General features: G+C 40.7%; 1 protein-coding gene across 1 annotated transcript; it reads left to right on the top strand.

Moving 5' to 3' along the window:
• Nucleotides 1-285: 285 nt before the first annotated feature.
• On the top strand, nt 286-13,830 carry LOC134182359 (uncharacterized). Its single transcript, XM_062649758.1, has 12 exons — nt 286-295; nt 379-501; nt 571-696; nt 8,562-8,687; nt 9,474-9,593; nt 9,651-9,770; nt 9,895-10,020; nt 10,081-10,206; nt 10,271-10,396; nt 10,472-10,570; nt 11,249-11,842; nt 12,475-13,830. Exons 1-12 carry the CDS (start codon nt 286-288, stop codon nt 13,281-13,283), a joined length of 2,505 nt encoding a protein of 834 aa, XP_062505742.1. The 3' UTR covers nt 13,284-13,830.
• The last annotated feature ends 653 nt before the right edge of the window (nt 13,831-14,483 follow it).

The raw sequence follows: 14,483 nt of genomic DNA on the forward strand, positions 1-14,483 counted from the left end.
TGAGTCAAACCTTCTCCTTCTGTGCATATCTTGCTCACTAAAACTCAAATTTGCTCTGAGAATAAAGAATAACGAAACAATTAGAAATAGAGACGAGAAAATTGGTTTGTTTGGTTGCCTGAATGATGGAGTGTCTCCGAGACTCTAATCCAAGTCTACTGGCCAATCCATAAATCTTTCTCTCTTCTCTGAATGGAAGGATGAGAGGAATACCGCGCTTACTGACTGCGCATGTGCACAACTTGTGATCTAAGCCCCTCCCTATTGTGCGCTTGCTTTGGTGTAATGGCGGAACGTCAGTCTACTGCTAACCCTAATGGTATCATTTGTGGGTGGAGATGTAGTGTTTGTTTCAGTTTTGTTCGTTTTCGTTTACAGATTTATATTTGAGAGCGGGGAAACTGTGGAATGAGGGAAACTTTGTAGATTGTGGGACAATTTGCCGTCAATTGCTGTTAGTCTTTCAAACAGCAGAACATACACCAATAGAGAAAGCACATGGTTAGTTAAATGTGTGAAGATGTAGAGATCTATTGATATTAACTATTTTATTTAAATTTGTGTTGGAAGCACTCAATATGTTGGGAAAGTGTCTATATTTCCAACATAAAGTGAATGACGCCGTAAAGTTTACGGAACAAAGTTTGTCTATTGTACGAGATATTACACCTCAACATGAAGAGTTTCTGTCTAATGGTAAGTGTGATTTCTGTTTTATTCATTGTTATGAGTTTATCTCACTAACACAACGCTTTCAACCTCTATTGACCGTTTATAGTCCGTGGGCCAAGTCAGATACAACGCCTAGAAATTGAAGGTAGTCCCCACTGCCGCACAACAATTGTTTCTCTATTCTAATAGTTAAAGCACATAACTATAAGCCAAACCGCACTTGTTGTCATTCTGAAAGATGGTCGGATTGGCACACAAACGGCAATTTTGATATTAGTGCACGCCCCCAGCGTTACCGGGGTAACACGCTTCTGCATTGCCGGAATCTGCTGTCTTCAGAGGTTCTAGCTTCCCTTAGTTGTTTGCTTTCGTTCTGTCCTCGTACAATGAGTACTGAGAGTGATCTTCAACAGTAGGAAAGTGAAGTAGACTGGTACAACCAGTGTTTATGCCATTGTCACAAGGACGCGCACGGGGACGTGACACAATTTACTGCCAAAAGCTGGAAAGCTCTTCACGAAGCAGCAGAACAACGGCGTGACCAAATTTTTGAGGCGCTTGCTTCTCATTTCCAAAACGGACCTCGTGGTGCATACCACAGTCGCTGCTACCAGACGTACATTAACAAGACCTTTCTGGTCAGACTTCAGCCTCACGGAGCAGCCTGATTGTGGAGAAACGCCAACCAGATATGTCAATGGTAGCACAGCCACTTCATCTAGTACTACCTGCGACTACGAAGACAACAGAGCAATTGCTTGGCGCATGCGCAGTCGCACAAGTTTTCAAACCACTGATCTAACAGTCTGCATAATTTGTCAAACAACACAAAAGAAGTATAAAGACAAACACCTAAACGAATCACTTAGCTGGTGCTTGACAGAGCAAGCTAGTGCTACTCTGTTGGAAGCAGCTCGAATTCGTAGTGATGAAAGACTTCTTCTAGCTATTGAACATCTCGACCTCATAGCAATTGAGGTGAGATATCATCGTTCTTGTTACTCGACGTACACGTACAAGCAAATCTAAAGCGTTTCATAGAGGCAAGAAATGAATCCCCTGTTGCACCATACTCTGATGTTATTGTTATGGAAACCGTACTGCGTAAAACCGAAATAGCCCTCTTTCAAAAGAAAATAATCCTGCAGTTAAGTTTTTTGAGGCAACGTTGTTTAGAAATAATGGAACAAACCCAAAGTGGCGTTGTAGCTGATACTGATAAGTCGTTATATCGTAATGATAAAATAAAGTGAGCTGTATTGTCCCGGTTTGCAGACAGGGTACCGTTCTGGAGTTTGTCTGACAGACAGCAAAGTGATTTGCTTTATGATTCTTGTTTGCCAGCGGGAGCTGTAGCAGAGGCATTTAGTAACCTACGATTGGAAGGTAGCAAATTTTCTCAAGAAACGTCTCCTGAAGAGGATCATAGTAATTCCACTGACGACACTGCATTCGTACAATCATCTAATGATGATATAGAGGATATGGGCCGCAGTCTTTTTCACGCGGCAATGCACTTGCGTAGTCAAATTTTAAGTTTAACAAATCGTATGCAATGGCCTCCAAGTTCCAACGAACTAAGGAAGCCACCAAACATTCCACCCGACTTGTTTAACTTTCTAGCTTGGGTAGTAAACGGGGACGATGGCTCTAATGAAGCTATTTCTAGCAGAAACAGAGTAAGAATCACGTCTCAAAGAGCAGAACGCTATGTCACCTCTATTGCTGAAGACCTAATTCATTGTGCTACTAACGGTAGAGTGAAAACACCAAAGCACGTCTATTTGCCGATGATTGTTCAAAACCTAACCAGTAACGTGCAGATTGTGTCGTTACTCAATCGATTTGGCCACGGTTTGTCCAATAGTCAAATGCAAGAGATCAATACGGCAATAGCTGAACAACGACTGCAGGCCGACAGTAGTGAAGTATTCATTCCTTCAAACATTGTTCGTTGTGGACAAACAATCAGTTTCTGTTGGGACAATAATGACATTTTGGAAGAAACACTGTCTGGCATGAGAACCACTCACTGCACAAATGGAATAATCTTGCAACGACAACTATGTGGACCGTTACCTCAAGCTTTAATGGAAATGGTCAGTTGTCATTGTACTAAAGGCTGCTTGATGCAACGATGTTTGTGCAAATCAAATCAACTGGCTTGCACCGACATCTGTGGCTGCATCGGCTGTGAAAACAAGTCAAACGCAGAAGACGCAACGGAAGCCGGCTCTACGCTTTGTGATGACGGCTATGATGACGACAGTGAAGAAGAAATGTGACAACGTAATGTCGTTGATTCTCATATTAAAAATAATTCACCTGTTTTGATATTTCTGCTGGACGAGTTTTGAAAATTACTAGTAGTTAGTTAAGTAAAATGGTAACTGAAATTAAATGTTTACGCTTTATTTTTATTGCGCATGCGCATTGTGAGCAAAATTATGTTACCAGTCACAAAAATTTTATGTTTATTTATATTGGTGCCGTTTTCAAAGTTTTAAGCGTAGTAAAACTAGTACACGAATGGTGTTGCCATGGTAACAGCACTTGCTCACTTACCTTCAATTATGACGACTTCGGACCTGTTGCCTCTTTGACAACAATCAAATTCCTGTTTTCCCTTTTAACTTCTATTATTCTAGCCAATAAAATCATTGTTGTAAAGATGTGGGGACCAAAGTACGTCTTACACAACTTGGCCCATGGACTATTATAGGAAATTTAGATAGTAAAGTTGAGGGTTACATCTAAAATCGTGCATTTCATCAGTTCTGTCAACAGTTTGTTTGTCAATTAATGTTTTATTGAATACTAGTATACATGGCCCGTCCTTCGTACGGGCAAGATACTGTAGTGTAAAGATAGGTCTGTGGACACGTCACGTGCATCTTTGTTGCGAGGTCCCGGATGTACTGAATGAATTCGAATCTTGCTTTTCGCGCTTGTTTCGATAGAAATCGACACACTCCCCGTGTAGCGCTTAGTGAAGAAAACCTGTAGGTTGGATTCGGTTCTAATGCAATCGGAATTTGAAGAGAAACACAAGCGCTAGAAGAGTAAGTTTCGTCGGCAAGAGATATTCGATTACTCGAAGCTTTGCGAAGGACGACGATGCATTCGGTCCACACAGGACTGGTGTGGGCGTGTGTTCGAATGAACTGGAATGTGTAGCGTTCGCGTCATCGAGAAATTTTACGCGAGGGTCAACCCCTTGATAGGGGACCTGGTACATAATTTTTTAAATTTTTTACGCAAACCTTTCCCTGTGCGTGCCGAGTGTGCGTGCCGATTTCGGTTGCGAACGGGCAAAAGACATGCCCGCCAAACGTGAACACACACAGACAATTTGAACTTTATATATTAGGTGAACTCAGGATTGATATTAATTTGATATTTTATATTATTTTACAGAACAACAATTTTTGGTCATTAACTAATAATTTGGACAAAGTTTTATTAAATATTGTTGCATTTGCTTTTTTCCATATTCTTCATGTCACATCATTTGTATTCGTTATGATGGCAATTTGTTCTTCCATTAAGAGAATTACAATTTATAGCAGAATTTTTGTGTTTTGCATAAGTTACAGTAGGATGTGACTTATGTGAAGACTTTGGGACCTGCTCTATTCATAAGTCTGAATAATCCAGATAATTGCATGACGTCTACTCACTACAGCTACACAAGCAAATTGTTTAACGTGTGGGACTGGTGAGAGTGGAATGTCTGCAGTTTGTTGTTGGTTTTGATGATGTCCCACATGGTAGAACTCGCAATTGCAAGGTCTTGAGCAATGCAGACGTAGCTGCAGCCACCCGAGGCTTTCTTACAAATTTGTATCTTCTCTTCTATGGACAGAACCACTCTAGTTTGCTTCTAATTTGCAGTTGCAACATTTTCACAATCACAGATGAGGACGGGTCGTACTCTTGCAGTAGGTATTGTTTTGTGTGCAAAGCTAAGGTGAGTGGGAGGCAGCCTGTGTCTAGTAGACGGACGTGTTGGGATAACTTGTGTTTGTATGAGTGACATCCTGCTGTAATATTGTTGGATGTTGAAGAGCCGTCCATCAACAGATAAAGTCATACTTTGTCAGAAATGAATGTAGAACAATGAGAGTAGCATAGCTGGTTGTGACAAGAGTTTTTTTAGTAAGACAGCAATACAAAGAGCCACAGCAAGTGAGAGCAGCAAGGAAAATGCATTCTATCTTTAATTAGCTACGAGTGTAAAAGAAGGACACCACACTAAGTGGTGGACTGCTTCGCGAGAAGCTCACTCTAAATGGGCTGAATTGACTTCCAGTCTGTCTGTCAGTATGTGGCTATGTTTGTTTGTTTGTATGTTTTTAGTAAGCGTGTGTCACGTTTGGGGAGTTTGTTGAGCCAATCAGCAATCGTTTTGGGACGCAAAACATAAGTGATGCAACAATAGCTTATCGGCGTGAATCACTGTCGGGAATTTGTTGAGCCAATCAGTAGTCTTTTGGGACACCAACAATGGGTGACGTAACAATCCCGCTCATTATGACAGAAAAGCCGAGATGTCATATCCATAGTAAAAACGTTAAACCGTCAAACTGAGAAGTGCAGAGTAAAGTTTAGGCTAGAGTTGTAAGCGTCTGTTATTTTTTTACAGAAGAATCGCAAAACAAACGAATTGATCGTTCTTCAAGAAGCCAAGCGAAGGTCCCATGGGACCATGCATGTGTACCGTTGCACACGACCAACATGTCATCCGCAATCTTCAAGAGAGCAAAATGTTTTAGCTGTAAGTAAGTCTGATGATGAACGATCGGCGGCGTCTTGCAAGAAAGATTCGTAGGAAACGCTAACGCTGCTTCTGGATCTGGTCACTAGATGTCGCTTCACAGTATTTCTAGGAGACGTACGAGATCAATCTTTATCTATCTAGATACGACCAATTATCATCGGAACGAAAGATGCTAGCAACGTGCGGCTCAACGAAAGCATGATAATCTCGTCCACCTCAGTAGTTAATGCAAGTGATGCAAGATGGATCGCTATAAAGAATGGAGAAATAACGTGGATAACAAGTACGCTGAGTGGCTCCGTGCAATAAACTATATTTACAGGTGTAGGTAGGACTGATGATAAACGATCGACGTCGTCTTGCAAGAAAGATCTAGAGGAAACGTTGCGTGGTTTCTTCTGTATTCGCTCACTACACATACATGTTGCTTCACAGTGTTTCCCGTGCACGTACATCGATCTCTAGCTACGAAAAATCAATTTTAGTGGAACGAAAGATGATAGCAACGGCTCAACAAAAGCATGACAATCCTGTGCACCTCAAGTGATGAAAGCAAGAAAGCTACTTGCAGAATTGAGAAATAACGTGGATAAGAAGCCCACTCCACCAGACCCAGCTGTCACACTTGTGCATGTACTGAATTGGAAGTGTAGTGTGGGACATTGATGATATTTAGTTAATTATCTTTAATCACATTGAGGCATTCCTGGGTTTTCAAAGAATTATACATTCTAGCATCATGCTAATGATTAATTAATGATAATGACAATCAATAGACAAAAATTAGTAAAAATTTACATTAATATTTACAATAAATATGCACGCACGCACACACACACACACATACACACACACATGCACACACAAACATTGACACACACACACACACACACACACACACACACGCATACACAAACATTGACACACACACACACACAGACACACACACACACACACACACACACACACACACACACACACACACACACACCACATGCACACCACACGCACATACACACACACATACACAAACATTGACACACACACACACACACACACACACACACACACACACACACATTGACACACACACACACACACACACACACACACACACACACACACACACACACACACACACACACACACACACACACATACACAAACATTGACACACACACACACATTGACACACACACACACACACACACACACACACACACACATACACAAACATTGACACACACACACACACACACACACACATTGACACACACACACACACACACACACACACACACACACACACACACACACACACACACTGATACACACACACACACACACACACACACACACACACACACACACACACACACACACATACACACACACCACACACACACACACACACACACACACACACACACATACACACACGTGCACGCACGCACACGCACACACACACACACACACACACACACACATTGACACACACACACACACACACACACACACACACACACACACGTGCACACACACACACACATTGACACACACACACACACACACACATACACAAACATTGACACACACACACACACACATTGACACACACACACACACACACACACACACATACACAAACATTGACACACACACACACACACACACACACACACACACACACACACACATTGACACACACACACACACACACACACACACACACACACACACACACACACACTGATACACACACACACACACACACACACACACACACACACACACCACACACACACACACACACACACACACACACACACACACACACACACACACACACACACACACATACACACACGTGCACGCACACACACGCACACACACACACACACACACACGCATTGACACACACACACACACACACACACACACACACGTGCACACACACACACATTGACACACACACACACACACACACACACACACACACACACACACACACACACACACACACATTGACACACACACACACACACACACACACACACACACACACACACACACACACACACACACACACACACACACACTCGTAGCTCTGAAGCGATGGTGTAAACACAGCTTCATTTACTAGTTTAGTGTATAGGGAAATATTAATGCAGAACAAAGTAAAAGAAAAGTAGAAATGGTAGTAGTACAGCTAGATTTTCATTGCCATTTATGTGCACTACAGAGCTGCCAACTCCCCTGCATTGAGCAGGAGTCTCCCGCATTTGGAACCCTTCTACTGCTTACCCACATTTGGCATTAAATTTCCCAAATTCTGACTATTGGTGGGCGTGCCTGTTCTGTATAACCATACCCTTAATTAACTAAGCTAGTACATACTTGATATCCGGATATCAATGTCTATGTGCCAGCCCCTCTCTCCATCGGCTCTTTCATACTTGATTGGTCACAATCAGAGTCTCTGGGTCACAATATTGACATAGAAGGAGGAGTCGGTCAGGCAAAACTGTCAGAAAGTGGAAAAGGGAGAGGGCTGGCTACCCTAGACTACCAAGGAGTTGTATATTGCTGGAAAAGCGATCGTAGAAGGCCAGAGAATCTAAAACATCCAAACTAGCAGCGAGACTATTACTGTGTATATATATACCTCATTTATAGATTTAGTCTAGGCTTATATTTTAATAACAGACAGTGTTTTACATTTGTTGCAGTTTGCTTATTTAAGTTAAGTGTATTGTAATTAATTAATTAATTAATGGCTTGTACTCCAACCGAGCATGCAAATATTTAAATTTTGATAATTGTATATTATTTATATATTATTTAACATTTATTACGATATAAAATTTAATGATATTAATGCTATTGTAGGCGTCTCAAAAAATTTTTAAACCTTACGCATTCTTCTGCATTCTTTTCTGCAAACTCACGCACTTTGATTCAGCTAGGTTGGCAGGTCTGGCACGATGTCTAGTGTGTAGTGTGTGTTGAGAGGTGAAAGATGTTGGGAGGGTCTGACAGACTGTGAAGAGAGACTACGACTAGAAGAGATGACGTGACTGACTGTTGTGTTGTTGTGTCTCTAATTTAGTGTTACACAATATGGGAGTGTATCTATACGATGAGGGCAAATATGTAAGAGCAACAGAACATCTAAGAGAGTCACTCAACATCAAGCGTAGATTGTCTTCTGTGAACAAAGTCAACATGGCATACAGTGAGTAAGAGTGATGTTGTGAGTTTGTAAGTGAATGTAATATTGAGTGTTAGGTTTATGAGTTTGTTAATTAATGAAGTAATGTAGTGTTGCAGCTTGTGTAGAGTGTAAGAGATGAGAGGAAGACATGAACGGGTCGTCAAGGAGGACACATAGACAAAGAGAGAAGAAAAGTGAATTTAGACATTGTGAATTGAAGTCAATGTCTTTAGTTAAGTGGAGGGAAGTGATGAAAGTGGAGAAGCACGACTTTATACGAGTCTTTGTGTTTCATTTGTGAATGTTAATAGATACGGTCAGATGTGTTCGTTGCAAGCATGTTTGTTCCCCTAGTGTTTGTTGTATTAATGCAACTGTCAGATTATTGGTAATGTGGACACGAGGGCTTTGTATCACATTTGTAAATTGGTTGTACGTGTATGTTTGTGGGAAAGCAAGGATGTGAGTTTATTGGATGTCAGAGTAACGAGGTCTGACTATGTGTTGATGTTAGTGTGTGTGTGTATTTATGATGGAAAATTGCAGTAGTGATTTTATGATGTTTGCTGGTTTGTATTTATTTGTGTGATGTGAGAAAAGAATAAAGAATGCTGATTCATTTGCTGGTAAAATTGCTAATCTTAAATCAAACATTTATTTATTAAATATGAAATATTGATTTGTGATATTTTGTTTTGTAGAAATTTATTGATAAAGGATTTACATTTTATTCATTAATGTTAAGGCTTTAAAAATATTGATATCAATGAGTTTTGTTTTATTAATTAAAGTGTATTTGTTGTGTAGCTTGTGCTGATTTATCACGTTGTCTTCTCTCTCAATGTCTAACACAAGAAGCAGAAGATGTGATGAGAGAAGGTTATGGTTTATCTTTCGGCACAGATGACAACTATAGTAAAGCAGAAGGTGAGTATGGTGTGTGAATTGAAATGTTGTTTGTTGTTGCTGATTGTGTTTGAATAGCTGCTACTCTATTGGCTTATGCAATTCAACTAAATGAAGGAACAGAAGAGGAAGTGAAAAAATTGTTACAACAGGCTGATGGATGGATTCAAATGGGAGAAGGACGAGGCAAAGCAGAAGGTAAGTTACAAGATGGAAATGAGTTTGAAGAGTTTAATGTTGACAGTAACATTGAGATAATCATTGAACTTGTCAGTGTGTTAGATGTGTGACATACGTTGCTGACTTGTGTTGTGTTGTGTAGTGTTGAGTGAAATGGGAGAAGTATTGGTGATAAGGGGTGACTACAAGCGTGCCAATAGGATACTACAAGAAGCAGCAACAATACAAAGACACTTTTTACCAACCAACCATTGGGAGACTGCTATAAGTGAGAGATTGTAAATATGAGAATTGTCTCTTAATTATGTTTATTGTTCCTTTTGTTCAGCTCTTTGTCGTATGGCAGAGTGTCAATTGAAACAAGACCAACTTATGGATGCTTTACAGTTGTTCCACGAATCATCAGAAATGATGAGCAAAGCAATGGGTATGGAACACCCAATAAGAGGAAGAAGTAATTCATTGTCTAGAGTCATATTTTGTTTTGTTTTAACTGTAGAATGTTTATTTGTATTCAGGTTTATTTGGTGTTGCTAAAGTTCTTGTAAGACAACAGAAGTGGGAAGAAACAGAAAGGATCTTGAAGGAAAGTGTCAGCATTTTGGGTGTGACTCTAGGGTACCTGCACCCCACAACAAGTGCAGGTGTGTTGTCACATAAAATGATTAGAAATGATAGAAAGTGGACAAAGTAGGAGTTCTATCTTATTGTGTGTATAGCAATTCGAGATCTGAACTATTGCTTACGAATGCTAAAGAAAGATCAAGAAGCAGTCGACATTTTGCAACAACATCAACGAGCTGTTTCTTATCATCAAGGTATACACTCATTTACTTATGAGCTCACAATTATTCTTGCAGGAAATTTTTGTATAAACTGTGCTGTAGTGACTTTCCTTATACTCAATGAGCAGACGATTCAAATGCAATTTGCATTAGCTATGCGTGGTATTCCTGGAACAACCTTTTCTGTGATACATTGCACTGCCTTGTCACCGAGTCAGAGCAAGTTGGTTGTGACTGAGACTTCAAATTCAGCATCTAAGTACATGCACCAGCTGCTGATTTCTCTCCTTTATTTGATGACGATTTCGTATTTTGAGGCAATTCCATACCAACAAAATAATACTAAATGGCATTGTCAGATGTCATCTTCAAGTGTGTATGCTACTGTCACGTGACAGTTAAACCTAAATGACTTGCTAAACTTACTACAAACAGGTTTAGAAAATGTGGTTTAGGTCTAGAATATAACTGGTTTAGTGGAGGTGGAAACAGGTCAATCCCTAACCCAGTTTAGCCTAAACCAGTTGTTAAACTGGTTCAATTAAGCACTAGGGGAAACATGGTCTAAATATTTTTATCTTCATGTGATGGGATTGTTTATTGACGGTTTGTTTTATGTACATACATGCTAGGTTTTCTCTCTTACTCACTCATCTGTTTATGTGTATTATTGCTTGTTTGAGTATTAATCTTTACTATTTATTTTTGTAGTCGAGCATCAGGCAAGTGCATTTCAAGTTGATGATTTACAAAGAGAGTTGGAGCAGCTCAGAGAAAGCAATCGAGCCATTCAAGCAGAGAAATCTGCTTTACAGCAGCAATTGGCTGATCAGGAGGCTGTAACTCGTACCATCACTGAGGAGAATGAACGTCAAGTGGGAGAAGTAAGGAGATTGCTGCAGATTCTCCAGCAGTGTGATGAAGACATCAAACAATTGCAAACAGCAGTTCATGATCAGGAACATCTTGCAGCACAGAAACAGAGAGAAGCAAATCATCTACAGCAGGAAATCACGAGAATGACAAGCGAACTAGATGACAAAGAGGGACAACTGCAACAACAAGGAGAAGTATTGGATGATATGAGAAGCACAATAGAAGAACAGAGAAGAGAAATTGATGTTTTGAGGCACGAGGTACAAGAGAAGCACACGACTAATGAACGTCTGGCAAGAGACGTGCAACGAAGTGAAAGAGCAATGCAGCAGCTGGAGCGACTTCAACATCAATATGACAGCGTTATACAGATCCATGATGACAGTGTACACATGACTGGATTAAAGTTGGGAAAAGGAGCTTATGGAGGTAACAGAAATGAATGAATTGCTTGTTTAACTATACAGTAGAGCACAACTTATCCAGACATATTGGGACCAGAGGGTTCCAGACAATTGGTATGAAATTCTTTCAGTGTTCGGAAGTGTATGGCAGACGTAGTGGTCATCTTGGCAACCTCACAAATTTTTTAGTCGTCAAGGAGTTTAGGATGTTTACACACATTTCATAAATATCAAATATTGATAGTGATTGTTCTGGTAAGTAAACAGAATCCCAGGACTTCAGAGGTGTCACTCTCAGTCTGACCTGAATAATTTCACTATTCTACTCTACAGCATAAAACAAAAATTTAGTGGGTCCACCATAACTTAGTGGTCAGGATGGCAACCTCGCTGGTATAATTGCTCCTCACATGAACTCAGTTATAGTAAGTCCACAAACAACTTGATGACCACTTTTTCATACACTGACTATATTACTACAAGTGGCTATCATTACATGTGTAGCATATAGTTTGTCTGTATTGTGGCTCTGATTTTGAGATTTTGATTTTCCACCACTGGTTTTCTGGTCACACGATGACCAGGTGGCAGAGATGAGCTGTCCAGATAATAGATGCTCTACTGTATGCGTATGTGTGTATTGATGGTGTATTGTAGAGGTTGGTGTTGGCATGTGGAGTGGTGTAGCAGTTGCTGTCAAGACATTTTATGAAGAACCGGTTAGAGTAACTGATTTCAATATTTCATTGATTCGACGTGAAGTGTCGGTGTCCAGTCGTGTCCATCACTCCAATGTCGTATCCATCTGTGGAGCTATCGTTAAGAATAGAGTTCCTCTTCGTATCGTCATGGAGCTTTTGGAAGGATCACTGAAAGATGTGATCAATGCTGCCATTGAAAGCAGATATCTGTCCATGAGGGAACAAGTAGATATAGCTGTGGGATGTCTGTGTGGTGTGATGTATCTTCACCAGCTGCAGCCTGCTCTTCTTCATGGAGACATTCGCTCTACCAACATTCTCATCAGCAAGACCATGCAAGCCAAAATCGGTGATCTGGGCTCTTGTCGCTTCTCAAACGAGTCACTTTCTGCTGGTCCTCTCAGTCCAGAATACATTGCACCTGAACAAGTTGTGCAAGATGGTGCAGCGACCCCACGCAACACAACACAAGCCGACATGTACAGCTTGGGAGTCACGTTTGTTGAGTTATTCACAGGAGTTGCTACAGAGAGGAAAGTGCGTGAGAGGCAGTTTCAAGCTGTTCTTTATGTTCCACTGCAGGACATTTGCTATGCTATGGCAGAAGAGAATCCACGCGATCGCATTTCTGCAGCAGCAGCTCTCATGCAAGTGAATGCAGTGAAGCAGAATGATGAGTACACTTCATGTCCTCCCAAAAGGATGGTGAAAGGCAAGAAACGCAAAGAAGACAAAGTGACACTCGTAGAGATGCCGTGGATGTGACTTAGGAGCAGATAATTGTGATGTATTTGTTTGTCTGTTTGTCTCAATTCATCTAACTTTGCTGCTTGTTATAAATGCAATAGATGATGTTGCATGTGTGTAGTCTGCTGTGCAATATGAGTTGACATTGAACTTTTTGATAGTCTAGCAGTCAGTCTCACAGTTTTTACAGTTTGTGTTGATGTGAACTACAGTAAAACGTTTGACTGTAAGTACAGCTTTTTATAGACATTTAAATGTTGTTTGTCAGTTGTGTATGTCAATGCTGCAGCTAAGTGTCAGTCTATTGTGATTTAAATGATACAACTTGCTTATTCAACTTGAACGTTTGTCTGTACATTCTAATAGATAATAGGCAATACACACAACCTGTGACGAGAAAACTGTTGGGAAGTTGTGGTTGTGCTGATGGTAGCATCAGCTTGTAGTCTGTCCATGTTTCTTTCCATGTGTCTGTCTAATAATCAAGATGTTTCCCACTTCTTATTCACCAACGTCTTGCAACCTACAAACCCAGCATGTCAATCAGCAATGATTATTAATATCAAACTGAAAATCAATGAGAACAAGGAGAACAACTTACTTGTACTGCACCTAAAACATCAGAACAACCAATACAACTGTTGGGAGTAAACGATATCAAACAGACATCCATTTGAGCTAAAATGACAGCAACATACAATCTCATGCTGTCAAGATCAGAACAGCATCACTACATCTGAAACACAAATGTTGATATCAATGGCTACACTTTACCAATCAGGCAGTGTAAGTGGACAATGAGAACCACCGTGGCCGGTTTAGTTGGTGTGGATGAATTGACCGAGTTTGGAAAGCAGCTCATACGTGTGAGCACCAAAGTAATCTCTCTGCCTGGATGAGATTGGCTGGCAAGCTGCCTGATCTGTAGCCATCGTAAAAGGCGAGAGCAGTGCTGAAACATGGAGTGGGGATACCAAGAGTGACAGCCATTGCACAGTTTTCTTACGTCATGATGGCTGCAAGTAAGATTTTTGTCGGTAAAAACAGACAGACAGACAGACAGACAGACGAATAAGCAAGCAAACACACAAACACCTAGACCACTGATAGAGCCTAACGACAGAGTCTAACCACACCCACACAGATCACAATCAATGGGCAACGAGATCCTTCACGACTTCTCACTGTCTACCTGTCTGATGTGCTCCACCATTTCCT

Source organism: Corticium candelabrum, chromosome 7 (assembly GCF_963422355.1).
Source record: "Corticium candelabrum chromosome 7, ooCorCand1.1, whole genome shotgun sequence".
In the NCBI taxonomy this organism is placed as follows: Eukaryota; Metazoa; Porifera; class Homoscleromorpha; order Homosclerophorida; family Plakinidae; genus Corticium; species Corticium candelabrum.

Bases quoted from the DNA above. Each gene is read 5' to 3' on its own strand.
- LOC134182359 (XM_062649758.1), top strand. The intron at 10,021-10,080 runs GTGAGAGATTGT...CCTTTTGTTCAG, and splicing joins CCATTGGGAGACTGCTATAA to CTCTTTGTCGTATGGCAGAG. The intron at 11,843-12,474 runs GTAACAGAAATG...GGTGTATTGTAG, and splicing joins GGGAAAAGGAGCTTATGGAG to AGGTTGGTGTTGGCATGTGG.